Raw genomic sequence first — 19,627 nt, 5'->3', positions numbered from 1 at the left:
ACAATAACAATAACAATAACAATAACAATAACAATAACAATAACAAAGAGTGTATCCCCTTATGCTTGTTTTTTTTTTACGGAATTCATATTGATCAGCATCCACTTTCTCCCTGCAAAATCACTGTTGGATCAAACATTCAAATGGTGAGAATAAAGTCAATGAGCACCAAAGGTGGAATGTCATGATTTTGAAAGAAATTCTCCCAACCAGAACTGTAAGCAACACATTAAGAAGAGTGCGAAGAATACGCATGTTGATAAAGTTCAAGTTTCGTGTTATGCGATGAAGCCCGTAGAACAACTGAGAAATATTCAACAATTCCATACAGTATAAAAATATGGTTTTATCGCCAAAAACACCTAAGCTGTGTTATGGCATACAAGCAACTAAGGGTGTGTTTTTTTGGGAGAATCCGAAAACGGATTTGTGATCTCAGATCATTCGGATCATGCCGCATCAAAGGAACCGACGAATCCAATCTGGACAAGGATTGGGCGGTTCCTTTGATGCGGCATGATCCGCCGTTTTCGGATTCTCCCAAGAACGCACCCTAACACTATTACTTTTCTTTCTGTCAATCAATAGTCGAGGGTTTTATTCCGAGATCCACTCACAACGCGAGAACATGACAACGAAGTTAAGTTCTTACTGCGTGAAAATAAAAGGCATCTTCCCCTACTATCGCTAAAACTCTTAATTACTAATTTCATTTGTATGACATGTCCGAGAATCAATTTACAATAAAAACAAGCGATAGCAATATTGAATGACGTTTCGATGACTTCATGTCATTACTGTAGTTTCAAAGTTGTCTAAGTCCGCCGGATTATGCGGGTAGTTATATAGGGAAAAGTGTGCGAAAGTGCTTTTCATAGTCGTACGGCCCCTAACTATTACATTGAAATAAAGCGTGAAAGGAAAAAAACAAAAACAAAAGAACAACAACAACAAACGCCAGCAACACAAACAAACAAAAATACTAAAAACGCGCAAAAGGCTAGCCTTGTCCCAGAGGTTTTGTTTCTTCTCTTTCTTCAAACAAAATTGAGCCGAGAAGCGGCGATAACGAACCGCTTAGTTTGTTTGAGAAAAAAGAAGAAAAATAACGGTTGTTCCTGGAATGGATACTCCAAGACAAGGCTGGACACCTTATGGTGTTTAAACAATGTAGTATTCTTAATCGTGATAGCCTTGACGTAGACGAGAAAAGAAGCCGCCATTTGTTAGGCAGAGAATTGAGAGACTAGGGGGTGCTTACCATTTACATAGAAAACCCGAACATTCCAGTTGGAAAATCAAATGGTACGCATCATTCCATTTGAGTACTTCTAAAATTATGAGCTTCTGGTCAAAGTGGTGCATTTTTATTTCTTCTTTTGGGATTTACAGCTTCCATCCGGGTGGTTTGCGTAAATGGTAAGCACCCCTAGAAGTCCATTTAGGCAGAGAACATCCGTTTGGGGGGTTTAGAACTGATCTACACTATTTAGGCCTAAGCACTGCTTAAAAAATGGTTGGCTGTTTTTGTTGGCTAACTCTCCGAAATAAGTTAAAAATTACCATTTTCGTCAGCTAGCCCTCTTTGGTCCAGTGGATGTGTATAGGAGGTATTAAAAAGAAGTGAAATTGAGGTTAACATAAGGCCATATCGAGTCCCTCGCAGAGTGTGAAGGTTGCATTGTAATTTGGTGAGGAAATACAGTAAATTATTTTCGTTAAAAACGTTAGCTGCTTTGTTGTGTTTATTGCTCTGTTTGCGTCTATGGTGATTGGTCAGAGTAAATCTTGATTTCATTACACTCATTCGAAAACCGTTCCACACAAGTAATTATCCTTAACAATCTTCCTGTCTGGTACATGTTCAATTTCTTAGCTACGAAGTACAAAATTATCAAAGGATGAAATGTACAAAATATTTTTCACTACTCGTCATTTTTCTTTTGCTATAAAAAGTACTTTACAGAAACTTAAAGAGTAAAACACGATACTATTAGCAAGGAAAACAAAGAGCGGATTTCAATTGAGTGTCGAAAGTAATTTCACGTTTGCTTCGGTTTTGCTTCACCTCGCTCTGTGATTGGTTAACAAAACACGCGCAACCTTCTCAACCGATCAGCAGCAAAACCAAAACTAATCGTGCCTCACTCGCACGCATTTTCCCGCGCTTGGCGCCGGTTACATGTATTTGCTTCGATTTCTGATTGGTTCATTACGCTGGTTGCGTCTTTTGTGACTGGCCAGAGTAATTACTTTGGTTTTGGTTTTGCGACACTCAAATGAAAACCGCTCTATCTGATTGATAGTCACACCGGTGTTTCGTGTTGTAAAAGTATCGCGTTTCTTTTCATTCTAAAAATTCTAGTCGTGATATTTTTCATTCACTTCTGAGAAATAAATTATACTACTTCATGTTAAGTGAAAATTGCCATATTTGGGAGTACTTATTCGTGTCACAGCTGTCTACAGTCACGTGTTCTCCGCTCTTGACGTCCTTGCTGTCCAAACATAGCCCTGACTGTTTGTGACGTAACGTACGCTGAGCAGTGTGTTCCCAGAACTACGATAACAAAAGACAAATATTGGATACTTAGGCCTGGTTCAATTGTCGATCTTTACATGTGCCGAACGTTATGTAAACGAGCAAAAGCTAGGGTTTTTGCAAATTTGCATACGGTTAGTGTTACGGGACATTTTTCAGTAAAAATAGATTTCACTCAGTTTAGGAAGTATCGGATCCTTTGAAACCGTCAAGTTAAACCATAGGTGTTGAACACCTGTTGTTCTTTCGAATAAGAAATAAGCTTCAGTTTGTAAAGGCGCGAAAAGTTATTTCTTAGAATTTGCTCCATTTGTTTAGCTTACGAAAGTGAAATTGAGTTGTCGAAATACTATTGGCTACGGAACTTATATGACAAATGTCTTCAGTAAAAGCTCCTGAGTTCTACCTGTAAAAGAATGAGTCGAGATCTGTAATAAATGCTATGTTCCTGTCCCAGGTGATATTCAAATCAGAGCATTTTGCATTCTGGTAACTCCAGAATCCTCTTTTGAGAGATTTTAGCGATCCATTGTAGACATTCTTATTTCTGAATTCGGACAATCGAACGCACCCTTGGTGTGAAAACGGGATGAACATGACTTTGTGATTGCCATTTGAGAAGGACAAATCAACGTACAAAATCGATCAGACGAATGTTACGTCAAAAATTGAGTTCGCGCTGTTTTCACATGAAGGCGACTAGTCCGTGCTAGACTATCCCAAAACATTGCCTTTCTTCTAGTATGAAAACCTTCAATGAGGGGTGCACCATACTTGTTTTTTATCGTAAGTACTTTTTGTGGCCACCTAGAAATGCCAACCACTTCCTTGGTTTCCATAAACTATTGGAGCTTTGTAAAGTACGAAACACTGGAAAATCCTGACACACTCACGGTCAAACCTAGGCCTGCACGAGTACTAAAATGTGCGGGAATCCCGTGAAACCTTTGGCTCGCAACAAACTGCACACACCCCCTCCCGGGTGTGAAACCTTTGGCTCGCAACAAACTGCACACACCCCCTCCCGGGTAAGTGCAGTTTTGTACCAGCCAGAGACATTTCTTGTTACGCCATTTAGGTTTAAGAGGGAATGTTGTTGTTTAATTTTAACGCCATACAAACTCTTAAATTACGCTTTGGTGACCTGTGGCTTCACTATAAGAAAAATTTCTCTCGTATGACTCTCAACCGACTGTAGCCTTGTTCCATGTTCACGACTAAGCCCTATGTTGCAACGGTGAACCGTTTGCAGATCTCAACGATTTAAAAGAACACCTGTTGCACAGGGTTACTTACCTGTTTGTTGTCCTCATCTCGGCAGCCTTCAATTATAACTGGTTTCCCTGGGGTGGCGTCTTTTAATGTCAAACACATGTCGTGATGTCGCACAAGACTATTTTTCGTGAGGGCCCACTCCTAGGAACAAGATGGACAATTTTGAACATTAGACCCCACCTAAACTTGATGTTTAAAAAGTTTTTGTTTTAAACAATCTTGTCGTGTTTGAAGACCTTTTAGGCAAGTAAACAGGAATGTTGTGTCGCTGGCACTAAGGACACAAATGACGGATCACAGAATTTAACTCCGCAAGTGAACTAACCCATGAATTTCCCACTGAGCCATACCCCTAGGAAAGAAAAAATCGGACGATCAAATCCGGAGGTTTAAGGTTCGATTCCCGCCGAGGTCGGAGATTTGTTTCTTTGCCCCGTGCGATCTCCCCTTTCCTTACCAGGGCTAACGCTCAGTAGGAAATTCATGGTTCACTTTAGCACTTTTTAACATACGTTCTGCAGCGTTAATTCTCTCATCCATCACAATTTTTTTATGTTTGAATGAACAAGAATTATCTCCTTAAAAATACTCAAGCTAACTGCTAATACCTGTTATTCTTAACGTTCTTTTTTCCGTCGCCAAATACATTTTAACACCTTTGCTCATAAATGTCACGCAATTTCAGCCTGATCACCTTTAATTCACGCCATTACTTATGGCGCAAGTAATTTCTACGTTTGTCACATCATAAAGAAACACTCTCTAGAGTCTAATTTTCCATTTTTTACGCCACAGAGCAACAGAGCATCTCATTATACATATTGTATGTAATATTTTATACCTCAGCTCTGTAATGTGTGCTTGACTGTTAAGGTTACCCGATACCTTCAAAGGTGTCTCGCGTTTAAGCGATGTAGCGCGTCCAGTTAAACTGTAGATACCTAAACCCCTATATCAAATTAAAGCTTATGGAGCTGACTATCAAACCATACCAAGAATTTTGAAATAAAATAAATTGTCGAATTTTTCACGACCTCTAATTGCGAGCGTCCGAATTACCTTTTTAAAGCTACAAGTCAAAGTGAATTTTGTTTTTTGCTAATTTAATTTGCTCCTCAGTTTCCGGACCCAAAGCGCTAAAAAAACGTGTCTGCGTTTTGCCATATTCAATCGCAGTGAAAAGTTATAGAGCATTTTCGAAATAGGATGAAAAAAATGTGGAGTAATCGTACAAAAATCGCTCTCGGAGAAAAAATATTTCGAAAGAAAAAAATTCGCAGACACGTTTTTGTTGTTTATATGTTAAACTAGCTACTGTCCAAATTTGAAGGCAAACGAACAAATTCCTTTTGAGTTTTAGCTCTTTGAAGTGGCTCCTCCAAGTGAAAAAAATTTATTCGAGAAAACAGCGCTAAAAATTCGGCAATTCGTTTTATTTCAAAATTTTTGGTTTAGTTTGATAGCCAGCTCTATAAGCTTTAATTTGATATAAGGGTTCAGGTATCTACAGTTTATACCGGACGTGCTACATCGCTTGGACGCGAGAAACCTCTGAAGACACCTCTGAAGGTACCAGGTAACCTTAAGTAAAGAACTTGGAAAAAAAAGTAACAGAGCATCTCATTTCGTACTAGTAATTAACAGGAAATTTATAAACTGAAATTCATGTTTGTCACGCCATTAGATGAGACTATACCTGATTTCCTCCTCACTAATGTCACGCAATTTCAACCTATTTACTTTAATTCACGCCACTGCTTACGGTATAAGTAATTTCTACGTTTGTCACATCATAAAGTAACACTCTTGAGAGTTTAATTTTCCGTTTGTCACGCCACTGACTAACAGTGCATCTGATTTCGTACCAGCAATTAACAGGAAATTTATAGAATTCGTGTTTGTCACGCCATTAGATGAGAGTATACCTGATTTCCTGCTTGCCCGTGACAATCAAACATGCCTACTGAACCACCAGCCTGACTACCAAGCGTATCCAAACATTTCTTGCCTTGTTTTAGTTCACCAAACGATATATCCTGCGAATCAGGAATCCTAGAACAAAAACACGAGTAGCAGAAAAAGAAAAAAACGTCATTTTGACGCCATAATCAAATGCATTCACACACCAAAAGAAAAGAGTGCGAGATTGCGATGTTCATTTATTTATTCATTCTTTCAAAAGCAGTTCAAAGGAATATCGCATAGGTCATGGGTTCGGATCCCGTTCAAGCCTGAATTTTTTTCAGGCTTTCTTTTGGCAGATGCTTAAATTGCGTTCATACCACTGATGATCTCTCATTTATTAATTATTAATTGTTTTGACTTATCAACATACAAGGGGAAATTTCTTCCATCGGTTGAAGTTAATATGAACTGTTGTGCTTTTTAATATTAACAATTGTGTTCTGGAGGTTGTTTTTGGTCAGAAACACGTTATCAATGTAGTAATCATTAATATTTTCAAAAACCAGAATACTTCCAGACGGAAGTTAGTTGTGATGTCATTTTATTCGCAAATTAAGTGGAAAAGACCATAAAGTGAGTATAGTTGGGAACATGGAAACTAGTTTACCAGTTAAAACGCAGTTAAAACGATTCTTTGAGAACCAGAAGTCCGGGATGAGCAGCTAAAATAGTGATACTTGAAAGACCTTGAAACCGTTTGACGGCTAGTAAAAACTGCTTTTTTGACGGTTGACGATAAAAATTGCCCTTTTTTGACGATTGACGGTTAAATTTTAGACTGTATGACGGCTGAGGGTTAACCCCATTAAGACACTCGCGATAGAGACGGGGAGAGAGAAAAAGCGAGGGAAGAAAGGGGGAACTGGGGAGAGGGTACCAGTCCCCCTCCTTCTTCTCTCATTCCCCCCCCCCCCCCCCTTCTCCCACGATTACACCTGCTACGCGGGCTATAGTAAGACTCAAGACACATACTGTAGCTCGGGATATACGGTCTCCAAATACCACTTGAAGGACTTGCACTTTAAGCGCTCACGAAGCTCCTTTCTTGACTTCACACTTGAAAAGAGAAATTAAGTTTGCAAACGGAAAACGTTAAACCTGGCTCGACTTTACATTAATTTACCCAAGCCACAAAGTCCTTGCCAAAATCGCCCCCACCCAAAAATGCCCATCATAAGATTTCTGACCCACGAAAAAGTCCCTGAGCGCTAATTTCAAACCCAAAAATGCCGATACCATGCAAACTCAATTTGCATTGATAATTAATACCCTGGGGATTATGTAGATGAGACTTTAAAAGAGGTTACATGTGCTCTACCCCATCACTGTACTCGAGGCCGCAAAAGGGAAGGGTTGGCAACCCACCCTCCCACCCATTCGAGTAAGTCGGAGTTGATCCTCATAGCTCCCGTCTTCGCCTGGTCTTGGGCTTGTCCCAGGCCAGAGCGATTCTCCATGCCTTATTATCATATCATTAATAACAATACCCAGGGTCGGAAAAGCTGGGAAAATCCGATTTTCCCCTAGAATATTACACTTTGCACCTCAGCGTCAATAATATACCAGTGTACCCTCCCTGGGGTCAAAAGGTATTTCGTGAAAAAAAGGCCTGCAAACTACAGAGCCAATGCAACGCAGAGACCAAATAAATCCACCTCCACACCGGGATCGTTCGACTTCAGTTTAAGCTGGCTGGCAGCAGTTTCCAATGCTTCCAAGCACTTATACTTCGGCTGATCAATACTACCAGTCTTTATTAGCAGATACAATGTTCAATAATGGTATCAAACAAATTTGTTTGTCAATGATTAGGTATTTGTTTGATACCACTTTTGTTGTTTCAGAAAATAAAGAGTGGTAGTGTTGATCAGTCAAAGATTGGTTTATGCCTAAATGAATCGAAAATTTGAATTTCTGATTGCAAAATCCAAATCTAGTTTGGTTAAAAAAAAAATAGTTAATTAAACGCAATGGTTATGAAACCTGACAAACGTCTTTGTTATATGTTTTTGTTTACCTTTTTGGCCTTGACCCTGCACAAACAACAATAGAATTTAGAATGTGTTGGAGCAACTGACCCATCGAAACGTTTTAAGATATTCAATTGTGGTGTGAACGTTAAAACAAAGGATTGTGCAGGGTCCCAGCCCTTCCAAAATAAATTGCAGCGCCATCGTTTTCATGGCAAGGTTTCCTTACCAGTCCCTCAATTAACTATGGTTAAAAGGAATGCTACCTTTTGTTAATTTGCCTATAATTTACCATAATTACCTGCCGTAGTTTGCAGTTCGAGCCATCGGGCGAGCAGCGTAATAAAAGCGTTTGTATTCGTCCATCCATACCTCGGCTGTGCGGCGAGTGTTTCTTAAACAACAGAAAATCAATCAATCTATCAATCAATCAACCAATCAACCAACCAACCAACCAACCAACCAACTTTGAAGCATAATGTATTGTAAAATTGATTTGATTCTTGTAAACACACCGTAAATTGCACGGAAAGGATATAATTTTATAATCGACAAAATGAAAGAATTTAACATCATAAATCGAAGGTAACACGATTTAACAGCTTTGACAACTTACTTCATGTATGTGTTGGCGTTTCCATCTGGAAATGAATATGGGTGCCGCTTTCTGAACACGTGACCCACTCTCGAACAAGGAATGATTTCCATGCTTCCACCACACTGCCATGTCCTGAACGAGATTTCTGTAAACAATGAATCCAAATCACACTGAAAAAACACTAGTCTTCGTACTGGGCACCTTCTATCTCGGAAAAAACGTTTGATCATTAATTCTGTTCCCTTCCCCTACCCTGCAGAATTGGCATTGTTGTTGTTGATCTTATTATTATTATTATTATTACTATTATTATTATTATTATTTATTTTATTTTTTTGCGTTTTTTAGGCGAGCGGAGGCAAGCGCAAGGCGAGCGCGAAGAGCGAGTCGAGTTCCCAACCACACGTTTTCATTTTCCATAGTTTTAATTTGAACTTGATTTTTTTTTATTCGTTTGATCCTTAACTTCGTCAACATGTACACTAAAGAGGACCACTGAAAAGGCTCTGTAAACGACGATTTTCAAAAAGATTATCTACAACGGACAATTAATGAAAACAGGCATTTATCGATTACGAGTGGACGGCAAAAACCATTGAAAACAGAGGTTTATGAAAAGAAGGATCGTTACAAGCCACTGCATCGCAGAAAGCAACGTTTTAGATCGTTTATTTCTGGACAGCGAAATCAAATGAAAATGCATATACGTGGACGAAAGTTTAACAATCTTTTACGATCGCAAAATCAAAAGTGTGGACGTTGCCTGAGAAAAATGAAGAAATACGCGTGCATTTTAATTGCCCTTGTCTCAACTACTTGGAATCTTCTAAACACAGGCTAACGTAACAGTACGCATGCTCACCAAAGTTTTCTCCTCCCCAAATGTCCATCATGACGTCATACTGCCCGAGCTTCTCGAACCAGGCCTTGTCAACCACAAATAACCCACCAGCTATCATTGGAGTCCTGGGAACAAATTGGAGACACTACATAAATCAGAATTCACTAATTTGAACTAAAAGCCCTTTAACTTTCTGATCCTTAGTCGCGAGTTTGTCTGCCAGGGAAGAATTGTCATCCTAGTAATGAAACGCTAAAACATGTGGCGCTTTCAATTGCCAGGACTTGCCGTCATATCGGTCAGTTTCAAGAGATTATGAGGTAAGAGCATTTTGAAAGTCTGTTCTACTGAATTATTCAAAATGGTGCATTCTGAAAATAGTAAGTACAGTGAAAGCGCCAGTTTGAAATAATTTGAGGGACGATACATGTGGGGGAGGGTGGAGGGGGTAATGTACGGGTAATCAGTTAACAGGTATGACAGGGAAGTGTGTAGAATACTTTTTCTGGGATTGGGCAGTTTTCTTGTTCAGAAATTTTCTGGTGGACATTTTTGCATGGAAAGATGTTAGTAGGACCTTTTTAGTCGGGGAATTTTGCAGAGAAGAATTGAAGTGATTCGCTCTAGCGAAGGACTAAGGCTCAAAACGTCAGCACTCAAATCTCTTAAAGGTGGCCGATTGTTGATAAACCAAACATTCATATTTGCATAAATGTTCTGTTGAAATTTCAGCCGATGATAAGATCTCTTTCGGAAGGTGAAATTCGTTGGTAGTCGGCTCTTCGCTCTGACTGTCCATAAGTGAAGCTGCTGCATTTGTAAGAAAACAGGTCAATATACCTGATCGGTGCTATTGGAGTGCTCCTTCGTTCTTTCTTCTCCTTTGGTGTTAAATTGTCCCACTTAAAGTGAAGACTCCAGTCAAATCCTAAAACAAAGGAAGCACGTTTTTAAATAATGTTAACAGTATTTTTAATTAGTAAAGTAGGACTTAAGTGGACCTGCAAACATAAATGATGTTAAATTATATTTTTATTAAAACGACCACGGTCAGAGGAGCCTCAAGCCTCTTCCCCTAAAGGGAGGGGAGGGATGGGAGGAAAGTGTTTTTCTGCAACTGTACACACAGCACAATGCGAACAAAATGGATTGACATCAACAGGGGAGCTGTAAATAGGTAATATGAGTCCCCTAAAAATGACTGCGTGGGAGACTGAGGAGCCTCCTGACTAAATATCATCATCATCATCATCATCATCATCATCATCATCATTATTGTGCAGTTCCAGAAAAAATCCATAGCCACCGCATGGAAGGTTATCGGAAATTCCTAGGGGGAGGGGGGTCTTAAAAGCCAAAAATAATTTTACAAGCAAAGTATGAAGCTAATCTGGAATTTCCTAGGGGGGGGGAGGGGGGAGGGGGTACAAAACTAATAACTTTTTATGGGGAAAGTATGGACATTTTCTGGCACTGCACGTTATTAAAATTTAAGGGCTCCGAGCAGAACTAACCTAAATACATTTCAGATCACTTTTTGTTGTTCTTTAGCTCAGATTCATCGAGTTTTTTTGCATGTGGCCGAGTTTTTTTGCATGTGGCCTTGCATATTTCCTTCAGGAAATGTTACTCCAATGTTTTATTCACTGTATTGTGCTTCATTTTGTGATATAAACGGAAATCTTGCTCATTATCATAACCAGTACACTACTGCTCCTCTATGCACTAAGAGGGTACTTTAACTTTAAAAAGGTGTGGCCATTTCTCACTTCCTACGTTCTACATATGTACTGGGTTAAAAGTTTAACATGATAACCACAAGACCGACTGTATTATGCCTTCAAAGAGTTCAAAATCCTGATGTATTAGATCTTCGCACATTCTATGTGTTCTTATGGTGGAATACAGTGATGAAAATGTAACTTTAATTTTTCTTGGTAAACAAAAGAACAGCTGCATGAAGAATGCTTGCTGCACAAATCTTACCTCCTTTAATGTCCGCAGAAGCTCCAAGGTAATGAAAATCATCCATGTTAATTACATCAATGATTGGACTAACTACTACTGTTCTGTCCTAAAGTGGAGTGAAGAGAAAGCAACATTCACATGTTGATTTATTTCAAGTTATCTTCAAAACAGAGATAAGCAAGCTCTCTTGGGGGTGGATCCTCTTTCCCCCCTCCCGCCCCCCACCCCCAAGAGAGCTTGCTCGCAGGCTACCAAATAGATAGATACAGAGATATAGTGAGGCAATAAGTAACCACCAGATAGAATTGCATTTCTTGCAGTCAGAATGAAATACAGGGAAAACGACATTTGTCATACGAATGATTTTTATAATCCCCGGGCTTTAATCCTTACGTTTTCACCTTTCGTTTAGAGACAGAAACCATTTGTATGGTCCTAATATGTATGTGACGCCGGGTCAATGACGGATTGTAATTTTCGATATGATCTAGACCGGGGCGGGGGGTACTCCCTTATGTGACCTTAACGGGGACGTGCGGCTCGATAGGGTATGGTTTTCAGAGTGTTTTGTCTTGAACTGGGTATCTATTTCATCACTTTCTGATACACTACCTAATGGCTTGAACAGATTGTGATTGCCAATGCATTAAAATACAGTGAGAAACTAGTGTATTCTTATTTCATTCTAGTCTTAAACAGGGTGTGATTTTGGGTTAAATGTTTTAGAAAGGGCCTGAAAATTTTGGATTCTGTCTTAAACGGGATAGGGAAATCGGAGAATTGTGTCTTAAACAGGGTCAGGATTTGAACCCCCAGGCCGCGCCTGCCTACCCAAGCATCTGTTGAGTACCCCCCACCCCCCCCCCGATCTAGAGTAACGTTACGCATCACGCGTACGTTTATATGCTTGTACGTTTTTCAATGTTTCGCTGTATATATTTTAAAATGAAATTCAGGGAAAAGCATTGTTATTCACCTTTCATTTGAAGACAGAAACCGTTTCTACATGATTGTTTTTCTGTAGTAAACGTGAGACATCTTTATCTATCTTCCTGCGGGGTCATAGACTAATTTAGTTGCCAAATTTTCGGTTAAACAAAACTAACCTTGAGGAACTAAAAAAAGCTAAGTAAATGAAAAACGATAAAAACCTTTCGAATTTTTAAAGTGCTAGTTATGAATGATGAAATATGAATGGTTGAAAAACTTGGAAAGTGAAAAGATGCAAAAAGGACACTATAAATATAGACATATAAACAGATTAAGTTTCTTCGCATCTGTTTATCGCATAAAGTTTAAGAGTCTTTGCCTTGGAAATAGAAAATGCCTCTCTAGGTAAGCGGTTGCCGTTTCTGTTAAAGTTGATAAATTTTAGAGAAATAAGTCTTATTTTTAGTCATTTGTGTCTTGCATCTGCCATCCTGTATGTGACACATCATGTAGTGAACTTTAGACTCGGCGCCTCACGGGGGGATGCACAATCTGCAAGCCAGCAAGGCATGCGAGGCAGACGTGTGAGGTACTCAGGCTAGCCTAAAAAACACCCTGGTAAGCCTAAAAAGCACTCCGGTTGGCCATGGCCTAAATAGCACTCAGGTTAGCTTAAATAGCTCCTCGGTTAGCTTAACAGTTAGCAGTTTATGTTGGGGTTGTTCATGCCTCGCATGCCTTGCATGCCTCGCTGGTTCGCATATTGTATACACTCCTCACGGCTCGAGTACAAAGAACACGACCGAGAAATTAAAGAATTTTATAACGCAACAAAAACTTAACTCGTGCCAGCCGAGAACGAAAAACGAGACCGAGAACAATAACTCGTGGCCCGAAGTCTTATCTCTCGGCCCATCGCGATCCCAAAAAGAAAAAAGAATTTGATACTGCTACCGAAACCTTAACTCGGTCTGCCTTAAGGCCAGAGTAATAATCATTTCAGACAGTTTCAAATTAAAATTTGAGACACAGGGCTGTAATCGTGGCCAGGGTGGGGGGGGGGGGGGATGTACTCCCATATACACTGTATAAGCTATATAGGTATGTGATGCTGTGAAGGGTAGGTTTTTCAAGCAGTTCAGCCTGGGACAGGGTATAGAAATCAGAGAGTTTTGGTCCAGAATAGGTTATCATTTTCCAGGAAGCTGATCAATTAAAAGCTGATTCAAGCAATTATTATTTGAAGAATTTAGTACAGACTAGGTTCCATGGAAAATGGCACTTAAAAAAGGTGTTTTAATGGGCCTAAATGTAATTTAGGCAAGGTTAAACTTAAGTTATGCGGGGCGGTCTGAGGGTTTTCGCAGGGACTCAGTACATTTACAGCTCCCCTGTTGATGTCAATCCATTTTGTTCGCATTGTGCTGTGTGTACAGTGGCAGAAAAAAAGCTTTCCTCCTGTCCCTCCCCTCCCTTTAGGTGAGTATTGGTAAGCATTTAATTTTTCACTGAGTATTCAGTATGACGGTGCCTAGGTGGTTGCCATTCTCAGGGTTGTCATGGTTACCTTCCGCGCTCACTTGTGGCTCCCACAGACATTGCAGGCACCTTCCCCACACTCATCTATTGGTGATAAGTTTCTGGAAAATAGCTACTCTGGGATTGGGTAGGGATTTTTGGTCTTTAGTCTAGTTTATAGAGTTGTAAAATGGTTTAGGGTAAGGATTTAAGAGTCCCAGCAGCACACCAGCACCCAAAAACGTGTAGATCCCCCCCCCCCCCCAACCCCTGCACTGTAATATTAATTGATGAAGACAGTTACCTGCACAATTCTATGAAGCAGTGGCTCTAACCAGCCTACATTGCACTCGCAGTGACTATCAAGAAATGTTAATATTCCACTGGAGGCAGTGTTTGCTCCTTTCACCCGAGATCGTATTAAACCTGAAAGAAAATGAAACTAAATTCACATACACTGAATCCAGAGCATTCAGTAGGGTTTTGAACAACAAACAGTTCTCATTGCGTCCTCTGGACTCCACCCGTAAAATGAGTTGCGGATAAACTTTTATAATCATGATCATCATCACCACCATCGTCATCATCATCATCATTATCACTGTTTTGTTTAAAGGGGTGCTGGACTTTCAAATGCAGCGCTTCTGGGTATGGGTAAGAAGCATTTTTAGTCAGATCATACTAATTATTAATTTAAAAGTTTCCAAGCTCTCTTGCTACAAGAAACTGAATCGTACCTTCTCTTCTGTCATTTCTAAGAACTTTAACTTTTGGAAGTCCAACCAAGAGTTCTCCATCAGTAGCTACCAGGAAAGAAAAATAAAAGATTAATTAACGACCATGATCAGCACGACAACTAATTATAATTAAATAGACATTTTAATAATGAGAGCAGTATGTGTATACCTACATGTATTGTGTGTGACACACAATCAAGCATTTATATTATAAATTTATTTAGTATTAATAAACAAAATATAAAGATAGCTCACCACTATCACTGTAATCATCCACCAATATTATTTCTTTGATTAGGTTTGGAGGACTTCTATTTAAAATGCTGAAAAAAGATTTAAAAGATAATTTTAGGGTGATGACTGATATTAACAAAGCCAATCAAAGAAATCCAAGTCTAAACTAAAATAATAGTAAGTACAAACTCCATTTGAAAAAATACAACTTTTACTCGTCCAGTAGCAATTGTTCTCAATTTTAATTATTTTTAAAACAATTAATAAATAAATATTAATTGTTTTCAAAAACAATTAAAATTGATAACAATTATATATTATATAATTTTATATTCTAAAAGATATTAATTAAAATTAAAGGGAAAAAAAGCAAAACAAACAAGCATAAATTATGTATCATTGTAGAGCTGTACACCATGTTTGTAGAAAATGTTTTCTAGAGGGGCTACAATCACTTTTGATGAGAGCTCAGTCAAGTCAGCAGCTACAGTTTTTCACCAGCATGTTGCATTATTAATCATTAAAAAACTAAAATCAAGTAAAATCAAGGAGGTGCCGTCACAGGCCATATCAGTTTCTAACTTACGACCAGTTGATGCAGGGGATGGCTATATCAAAAGTCAATGAAACCCCGCCTCCCAATGGCGCGGTAAAAGAATGCTTAGAAGAGAATGGTTCTCATATTTCTTAAAAAAAATGTAAGCAGTATTCAAGCAATGTAAAAATCATAAAAAAAGTCACCTTTTAACAGTTCTAAGAAGGGTTGATCTGCCCTCATTGTGGAATGTTATAATCACAGACGTTGCAGGAAAATCTTTAGGGAACTCTTGGTATCGGCACCTTTAGTTAAAAAAGAAAGTTATGTGTAACTGCTCTTACTAATACAATGTCCAACTCTGACTTGAAAAACATTAATTAAAAAAACAATGGGTCATGAAGAAAATTATTTTATTGACATCCCAGAAATTTATAAGTCACTCACATAATTTTTTGTCTCATGTGGTGATAATTCGTTGCATGTCGTCAATGTAGAACCAGCAAAGCTGTGAACTGTTAGATAGGCATTGGCTTATTTCTCCCTTTAAACTGACGAAGGCTGAAGATTTTTGCCAACACTTTTTTTATGAGTTATTGATAAACAAATGTGTTTTTCTTTTCAAGTCAGAATCAGCGACATGTTTAGATAATACAATGAATTATGTCCCTCCCTGACTTCAAATTTTAATATTTGTCATGGAACTGCTCCGTCAGGTACAGATAAGACTGAACCTTCTTGATGAAAGATTAGGGTGCTTAAGTGCACCAGTGGTGTATCTCCAGACCTTCAGGTGAGGTAGGGACACAGACTCACAGAAAAACCACTGTATACTTAGAATACAGTGTAGGTTGGGTTTGGCTGGAGGTGAGGAGGTCTTAAAGATAGGGTACTATATGTAACAGGGAAGGAATTTGGGGGGCTAAAGGAAAAGAAAACGAGATAATACAGGGCCCTTGGGTAATATTCGGTAAGTAAAGGGGATACATGGCTGCATGTAGGAGGAAGAAAGAATATTAGGGGCTTGGATAGGGGGCTTACAGTGTAGATAGATGGAAGGCTGGTGATAAGGTTGATTGGTGAGAGGATGCTTGGGGAACTTTGAGGATCCCATAAAATATAGTTCCTGAGAAAGAAAAGGTGTCTTCTTCCTACAGTGGATGGTTTGCAGTAGCTCTGGTTTCCAAACAAAGTGTCTTCTGGAGTGATTAATCTGTATGCGGAAACCAGAGCTATCGTGTTTAGCACCTGCTAATAAATCACTATTACATCAGACCATCAGTTTTCACCAAAAACAGAGGTCATATTCTAAACAATGAATGAATCAAACTTTTGGAATCACAAGGTTTACAGAGAGTCGGAGAAGCTTAATTAATCACTCAGAATTGGATTTAAATTGTCCAGAATGATTTTCAGATTTTGTTAATGAAAAGCCAAACAATCTGGGCGACAGTGTGTAACCCTATTGGTAAAAAGTAATGCAATGATCTTGCATACACTGTTAACAAATACTTACTGTGAATGTCTTGTGTCTGGAACACTTCTGTCTCCACCTATTGCATCACTGGCAGCCTGATTAAATTGATTCCTATTATACTTGTCTTCTCCCTCTTTTAATGCTCCACCTTTCAGGTAAGCTTCTTCATTAAATGGTGGCCTACTCACTCCTTCTTCTTCATGAACATACTAATAATAAAAACAATTTATTTTATAGTCATGTGATGATTAATAGTAAAAGGTCAAGTTGCATATGAGCCCAAGCGGTCTTCACTGCCAGAATTTAGCCTGCTTTCTGTAGCATGAAGCAACTACGAGTATTGCTACTCCTTCCTGGGTTACCCCTAGCACCATATGTCACCAGTACACATTTATACACCTGAATGAAGAGAGACAATTTGGAGCAAAGTTTCTTGTTTAAGGAAGCAACACAGCCTTGAGCCTTGAACCACTGAACCGCTGACATTCGGATCATCTGATCGAAAGTCTGACACGCTAACCAAGTGCTACACTCCCATATATGCCAAATCTCAAACACAAAAATCTTTCCACTACATGTGTATAGCCCCTCCCAAATAATATTTATTATACTTGTGAGACACTAACTGTTGGGGTCCGCTGTTGGTTGCGAGCCTAGTGTTTCAAGCTGTTTGTATTGTCAAACCCAGCCAATTGAAGGGCTCCATGCATAACCAAACTGTAGAGGTTTCTTGCTCATGCCCCTAAATTCCATCAGGAAAATGTGCCCTAATGTTTTATCTGCAAGTTTTGCCCCCTGTAGTTTGTTTTGCGATGAAAACAAAACTCTTGCCCATAATCTTGGATTTTTATTGCAAGAGAAACAAAAAGCAATGGATAAAGCACTATTTAGGTCTAAGCACTTCTCTATACTATTTAGGGTTTAAAAAGCACTGATTATACAGACGGTTAGCTTTAGTTGTTGTCATGGCAGACATTTGACATTATAGGACTTTTATGGATTCAGCGTTCAGCGAAATACCCTTGCTGTAAAGGATATGAGTATGGGAAAAGTATGGGGGGAGAGTAATACTTTTTTTCTACATAGTCAAGTCCTTTACAATTTGAAAATATTGAAACATTGGTCTCAGAACCTAATTTTTTAGAATCAGGGGTCTCAAACATATACTGAAGCTTGAAGAGCTCTAAAATTAACTTTACCACTGCAAAAACAGGCATGCAATTTTGTATGTTTTGAACAGCCTTTGCTTTCTTTAATCAGATACATATGAGCGTACGAAGAGCCATGCTAGATGGTACTGGTCACAGCTATTATTTTCTAATTAACAAATTTATACATGTTAACCACATATCCACTTAATGATGCCAAAATGTTACTTAAAAGTTCTAATTTACTGAAAGCAGTAATGGCAGGGAAGTGCAAACTCTTCTTTGATCAGATTTGCAGCGTTAACAAATAAACACACACCTTTTTGCCTTAAGAACTCATACGACGGACAAACCTTTGAAGATATTTCAGAAAAATACTGAATTATTTATAAATGCGGATCTTCAGAACTCCCTGTCGCGACACAACAATTTCCGCACGAACAATGGAAACCTTCGACGGAACAGTTTAATTTTCGCGGTATCACGTCGTTCACTCAAGTGTGTTTTCATTTGTTTAAGAATCGCTTTGTATTATCGCGTTTCAGGATAATCTAAACAATCGCGAGGTTCGATTTATGTATTAGTTAAATAATCGAAGCCTAATAACTTTTATTAAATGAAAGTAAGTTTTGAGCTTATACTTTAAACACTCGTGCTGCAAGCTAAGACATTCCGCAAGCTTACCACTCACCTTTGGTGGATCGCCCTTGAGAAATCCGGAATCCGATGTGAAATACAATATTCCTAAAAGCCATATTACTATCAATAAAAGAATAAATGCTCTCCTTTTTCTGATAATCATGATGCTGGTTTAGCGATCGAGGTAATATTAGAGCTTTTGCGAATTGCATGAGTATGCTATTTACACGGCGCAGACTTTGCTTGGTAACCAGGCATTTACAACCACGAGCGAACACTGCTGATGAGATATAGGCATGTAATACGTGCAAAATTAAGCTTCTTGTACTCTGCGAACGCAGACGTATTTCCGGCTGTCCCTTCTCTTCACCGAAAAATAAAGTCTGCGAACCGGCCGAGAGAAGCGACAGCCGGAAATGCGTCTGCGTTCTCAGGCTGCTCAAATAGGCGAGCTGGCCGATGATTCTTCAATAAAGTTTACATCGCTTTTTAAGCTTCCCCACTCGACAGGAGCGTATGCGCTCGATTATAAGAAAGGGACCGCTGGCCTTTTACTGAAAAATTCAACGAAATTTCCCCGAAAGTTTGAAAGTCGTTTACAACAAATAAAATGATCCAGAACTCGAGTTGCTCAATCTGTTTCTAAAGGAGAGCAGTTTTCATGAAACAACAAATGTAGCCCGACCGTTGGGGACTTTGGTTGGGTGGGTAACTGCTCGGAGAGTTAGTTGCATAAGCTACTCTTAAAATCCGAGGGTAAATAAAGATATTATCATATACGAGGACGATAAATGCAAATATTATTTCGCTGTACCTCCAAAATCTCTATAATGTACGGGACTACTGCAGAATGCAATCATTTCCCCCATTTCTTTCATCGAATTTAACGCGCTGCAACACGGGTTAACATGCTCAATTCTAGCAGCGCTCTTTATTAAATGTCTACACTTAATCAGTCGCTCGCTAAAATTGTACTTTTCCTAATCGTGTTTCCTGCAGGAATGGTTTACCAAGCAAGTGGTAATCGGGCTTGACCGTAGGTTAGCAACAGGTTTGCTGAATTGGTTTAATTTACATCGCACAGCGAGTGAAATATTTTGTTTCATAAAATCAACTAGCTGTACAGTATCGTATTACAAACACGTGCTCTTCCCTCGCATGTTCCGCTCTCGTATTCGCTTTTCTCGCGCGCTTCACAATCAAACCTTTAATTGGCCAGGCGTTAACGATCCCTCTCATGAACAGATCGG

At 39.0% G+C, this 19,627-nt stretch overlaps 1 protein-coding gene across 1 annotated transcript; it reads right to left on the bottom strand.

Moving 5' to 3' along the window:
• Window positions 1–581: 581 nt before the first annotated feature.
• Window positions 582–18,614, bottom strand: LOC146454296 (polypeptide N-acetylgalactosaminyltransferase 2-like). Its single transcript, XM_085095607.1, has 15 exons — window positions 18,430–18,614; window positions 16,630–16,799; window positions 15,320–15,418; window positions 14,600–14,667; window positions 14,345–14,410; window positions 13,912–14,033; window positions 11,178–11,265; window positions 10,032–10,119; window positions 9,213–9,316; window positions 8,369–8,495; window positions 8,054–8,146; window positions 6,755–6,838; window positions 5,743–5,869; window positions 3,839–3,958; window positions 582–2,560 (listed from the first exon to the last, which is right to left on the bottom strand). Exons 1-15 carry the CDS (start codon window positions 18,538–18,540, stop codon window positions 2,405–2,407), a joined length of 1,623 nt encoding a protein of 540 aa, XP_084951733.1. The 5' UTR covers window positions 18,541–18,614; the 3' UTR covers window positions 582–2,404.
• Window positions 18,615–19,627: the final 1,013 nt, after the last annotated feature.

Source organism: Pavona decussata, unplaced genomic scaffold (assembly GCF_977016875.1).
Source record: "Pavona decussata unplaced genomic scaffold, jaPavDecu1.1 SCAFFOLD_303, whole genome shotgun sequence".
In the NCBI taxonomy this organism is placed as follows: domain Eukaryota; kingdom Metazoa; phylum Cnidaria; class Anthozoa; order Scleractinia; family Agariciidae; genus Pavona; species Pavona decussata.
This window is presented reverse-complemented; position numbering and strand designations above follow the sequence as displayed.

Bases quoted from the DNA above. Each gene is read 5' to 3' on its own strand.
- LOC146454296 (XM_085095607.1), bottom strand. From the start codon at position 18,540: ATGATTATCAGAAAAAGGAGAGCATTTATTCTTTTATTGATAGTAATA. The intron at 14,411-14,599 runs GTGAGCTATCTT...CTTTCCTGGTAG, and splicing joins GGATGATTACAGTGATAGTG to CTACTGATGGAGAACTCTTG. The intron at 14,034-14,344 runs GTACGATTCAGT...ATTTTCTTTCAG, and splicing joins TAGAAATGACAGAAGAGAAG to GTTTAATACGATCTCGGGTG.